Here is a 4,802-nt window from a genome sequence, read left to right on the forward strand (position 1 = left end):
TGTCGAGGCCTTTATCATACATCACGAAAGCAGTTTCTACAGCTGATATTTCGGAGTCATTTTCACTTGCCCTGTGGTGACCCACGTGAAGGGGCCTGGCCCATGAACTTGACCAAATGCGGTGGTGTAACCTCTTGAGGAAGGTGAGGGATGATCGCTCCAGTATGTTACTCTCAGATGAACATGCTGAGTGTGCATTATCCTTGACATTCTGTCATTCCTACATGTATAGGTCTTTGAATGAAGTTGAATAATATCGTTGGTATATTTATTAATACCGATGTATATATTTAGAAAGACATTGTAAGGATAAAGAGAGGAGCCAGTGCAATTCAGAGCACCTGCCTACTCCTCCTCATCGCTGCTGTCCGAGACCCTGCGGGCGGGGGCCGCGGGGACCCTGTCGATGGCGGCCAGGGGCGTCAGGCGCTGCATGGGGGCGGGGGCAGAGGCGGCGACGGGGCGCGATGCGCGGAACACGACCGGAAGGTCGTCATCGTCGTCGTCATCGTCATCGTCATCGTCCAGTCTGACGTAGCGGGCCCTGGGAGCCTCCACCTGGACGTAGCGGGTGACTTGGGGAACCGGAGCGACCTCGACCAAGCGCGTTTGCACCTGCGGCTGCAGGATGGGGAGGACCTTGCGAGTGGCCGGGACGAGGCGGGTCTGTACCTGGGTGACCTCCACGGGGACGTTTGTCGGCGCCCGGGGTCGGAGGCCGAAATAAGGGACGGCGGTCATGGGGGCAAGGCGGACAGCAGGGGCAGGAGCAGGGGCGGCGACCGCGGCCTTCCGGGGCGCCCCGCCGACGAGGCCGAGTCCCAGCCTCTCGGCCTCCACCTCCACCTTGATCTCCCTGCCGTCGTCGTCATAGTACCTGCGGGAGAGCGGAGGTTTCCTCAGGCCGGAGGAACAGAGAGCGAAACAAACAAGCCGCAAGGAAGAACACGCGTGAATGAACTCAGGAATTGCGACCTAACGGCAGGAACCCCACTTACTTGTAGCGAAGAGAGACGTCCCTGGCGCGGTCGCCTCCGACCAGGGTTGTGCTGCAGCTCGCCAGCCCCGCCAGCGCCAGCAGCATCAGCTGCCGGGGAGGACAAGAAGAGTTGCACAATGTTCAAGGGCCGCAGGTCCATGCGTGTGTATACACTATACATAATATACATTTAGGTCTATATATATGAAGTATTCGGTTCGGGGAGAAGTATAAAAATTTGTAACGAAGTCAGAAATCATGAGATGGAACCGCAACAAACATAAAAATATATAACATCAATAAGATAAGTTATATCACCGATCATTTTTATTGGATACTAAATAGCAGATGCTAAAATATGGTCTTGTTACCAGCTTCATGGTGAGGTTTCAAGGAAGAGAGGACCGCAACGAGAGACACTTGCTCCGGAGACGATCGGAGGTGAATGGCGACGGTGCATCTTCGTGCCCACCTTTTATACCCGCCAGAAAGGTGCAAGATTCCGGCCTTGAGGGGGTAGGGTTAAAGTAGGGATGGGATGGGCAGCAACAGAAAACTACCAAAAAACACCAGCAAAACAGTAAATAACGCTGAAGAAAACCGTTATATCCATTCTGTTTTTTTTTTTTTTTCATTTTTCATTGGTTAAGTAAATAGAAAAAGGAACCAAATATCAAATAAATCCCTATTTAACGGCCGTAGTTTAAGACCTTTGCACTGAATGATCATTGCAACGATCCCTGTTTGGCCATGCAATCGCCACGATGAAATTTCGCCGGGACGAAAACTATTGCTTTTCTACTCTGCCCGGCTTAAGCAGCGGAAGAGATAATGGTAACAAGAACAACAACACCAATAATGAAGGTGATATGTTGGTGATGATGATGGTTATGAAGATAATAAATCTGATAATAATGATAATGATGATAATATTTATTATCATCATTATTATCATCATTATTGTTGTCCTTGTTGTTATTGTTGTTATCATGATGACAATGATAATGATACGACAAAGATTATAACAGCAATAATGATAATGATAATAACAAAAATAATGTTAATATGTGATATGATGACTGTGATTATAGCGATAATGATTAATTATAATGATATCATTATGAGATCATCATTACACATTACTAGTTTCATCCTCTATCATCATTAACATTGCTATCATATTATCATACTTTAACAAGTGTTATCAGTGATATAAAGAGGAGATTGAAATGATATGATATCCTACTTCTAGTAAGATAATTGAAACAGATAATGATGATGGGATGACGATGATAATATCATAGCATAGTATTAGCATTACATGATGAAGATGAAGACAGAAACAAAGCGAGATTACTACTAATAATAATACAGTGATAATATAGCCTGATGTTACCATTATCACTGCCATTACGTCAGACACGAGGCGCTTGCTTGCTTGCTTGAGATTTTCGAAGTTCTGGCTTCGCCCGGGCCTTTCACTTATGGCCCGGCCTGTGTCAGCTTTTTATGGCTGTCTCATTTGTTTGTCTGACACTCGGTGCTTACCGTGGCGATGGGATTGCCAGCAGACGCTCCTGTAGCCGTGGTGTAAGCATCTCGCATAATCTCTTTACGCTGCTTGCTTGCTTGTTTGAGATTTTCGAAGTTCTGGCTTCGCCCGGGCCTTTCACTTATGGCCCGGCCTGTGTCAGCTTTTTATGGCTGTCTCATTTGTTTCTCTGACAGTCGGTGCTTACCGTGGCGGTGGGATTGCCAGCAGGCGCTCCTCTAGCCGTGGTGTAAGCATCCCGCATAATCTCTTTACCAGCACGACGGCTGTGTTCTGCGGGCTTTGTCTTAGGAATTGCGTGTGCACACAATTCTCTAAGTAATGTACAAGTGTGGCGTTCGGCTCGCCGCAATGCATGCAACACCTCTCTTCACGTTCTATTGTTTGTATGATCTGCCATGCACAGTGGTAACCTAGGCGCATTCTGTGCAGAATGACTTCGGTACCTCTGTTGTTTATTTCAGAGAGTGCCAGTGGTTCATAGCCTGTGGCGTCTGAGTACCAGCTGGCCGAGGGGGAGGATCTCGTTTCCTCTCTGTGAAGCTGCAGGAGGAAGGAGGTGGCCGTCACCGTACACTTCCTCCTAAGTAATTTTCGGCTCTGATGTATTATCATGGGACTAGGGGGATCCAATTTATGATGATTCTTCTACCCTGTGCAAGAATCCTCTGTGCCAGTGTGAGGATGGTAGTCAGAAGGTAGATATTGTCAGTGGGTGAGTGCTGCTGAAGACAGTCGACGGCTCCTTTGGAGTCTGTGTGTATGACCACGTGTCCTTCCCCCATGGACGCGTGGCTCAGTGCTCCCATGATAGCAACTGCCTCTGCCTGTAGCGAGGAGGCGTTGTCTGTTACCCTCATGGATTTTGTGGCATCCCTTGCTGCGAAGCCGGCGCCTGCAGTGTGGGTCAAGGGATCGACCGATCCATCCGTGTAATATGTTCTGCTGCCCGGAGGGGTGATGGTTGCAATGACCCTCTGGGTTTCTGCCTTTAGGCTAGGCGTACAATATTCATTCTTTTTGCTTGCCAGTCTCATGACCGAGAACTCTATCGAGGTTTGTGCCCACGGCGGAGCTTCGACAAAGTCAGGGTGAGGGGAGTCCATGCCCTTGGCCAGAAGTGGTTCTTTGAGCTGATGGCGTATTAACACCCTGGCTGTGTGAGACAACCAGGAGTTGTTTGCAAACAGCTCGTTATCTTGTTCTAGGCGTCTGACTATTTTATGTCTTAGGCTTGTGTTCCTAGGAGCCTGGATGACCTTTGATAAGAATTGTGCTGCCATTAGATCAATTCGTGAGGCCAAGGGGAGAAGGTTTGCCTCCACTAGGAGGTTGAGGACCTTCGCCCACCTTGGGGCACCCAGAATGACCCTGGCGGCTTCGTTTTGGACTGTCTCCAGTTGGTCTTTGTATTTTCTCTTAATGCCAATCAGAGCGAGGGAGGCATAGTCTACAATGGGCCTGACAGCATGTACGTAGAATGATCTTAGTACTCTGTGTCTGGCCCCTATGCGTCTTCCACTCATTGCTCTCATGACAGACAGTCTTGGTTTTGTTCGGTCAACCAGATACTGGACCTCCTTCTGGAAGGAGAGGGTCCGATCTATCTTTCCCCCAAGGTAGAAGTAGTCCTGAACCCACTCCAAGTCCATTCCCTGGATTTTCAGACTTGTGCCTTGAACTCTCTGTCTCAGAGCCATGGCTTTGGATTTGGCTGCAGAGATCTTTAGTCCTGTCCTAAACGCTCCTCGGATACCAGGTCCAGACAACGCTGGGCTTTGTTTAGGCAGTATGGGTCAGTGGAGATGATAGCAAGATCGTCTGCATAGGAGATGATCTTGCACCCCACTGGGAGGTTTATGTTGAGGATACAGGACATTTATATATATATATATATATATATATATATATATATATATATATATATATATATATATATGTGTGTGTGTGTGTGTGTGTGTGTGTGTGTGTGTGTGTGTGTGTACATATATATATATATATATATATATATATATATATATATATATATATATATATATATATATATATTATATATGTATATATATATTATATTATATATTATATATATATATGTATATATATATATATATATATATATTATATATATATATATATATATATATATATATATATATATATATGAACACCAACAGTTTTTTTAATAAGCATCAACTGTTTTTCTTATATATGAGGACCAACTGTATTTTCTTGGGCTCCCTCTGCACAAGGTCTTGAAGTACACCTTGCCTC

The 4,802-nt window shown here is 46.1% G+C and overlaps 1 protein-coding gene across 1 annotated transcript; it reads right to left on the reverse strand.

The window, feature by feature from the left end:
- Positions 1-254: 254 nt before the first annotated feature.
- On the reverse strand, positions 255-1,571 carry LOC119589724 (transcription initiation factor TFIID subunit 9-like). Its single transcript, XM_037938305.1, has 3 exons — positions 1,351-1,571; positions 999-1,087; positions 255-877 (listed from the first exon to the last, which is right to left on the reverse strand). Exons 1-3 carry the CDS (start codon positions 1,357-1,359, stop codon positions 346-348), a joined length of 630 nt encoding a protein of 209 aa, XP_037794233.1. The 5' UTR covers positions 1,360-1,571; the 3' UTR covers positions 255-345.
- Positions 1,572-4,802: the final 3,231 nt, after the last annotated feature.

This window comes from Penaeus monodon, chromosome 26 (assembly GCF_015228065.2).
Source record: "Penaeus monodon isolate SGIC_2016 chromosome 26, NSTDA_Pmon_1, whole genome shotgun sequence".
NCBI classification, from domain to species: Eukaryota; Metazoa; Arthropoda; class Malacostraca; order Decapoda; family Penaeidae; genus Penaeus; species Penaeus monodon.

Coding starts and splice junctions, on each gene's coding strand:
- LOC119589724 (XM_037938305.1), bottom strand. Junction 878..998: donor GACGTCTCTCTTCGCTACAA/GTAAGTGGGGTT, acceptor GCTCTCCCGCAG/GTACTATGACGACGACGGCA.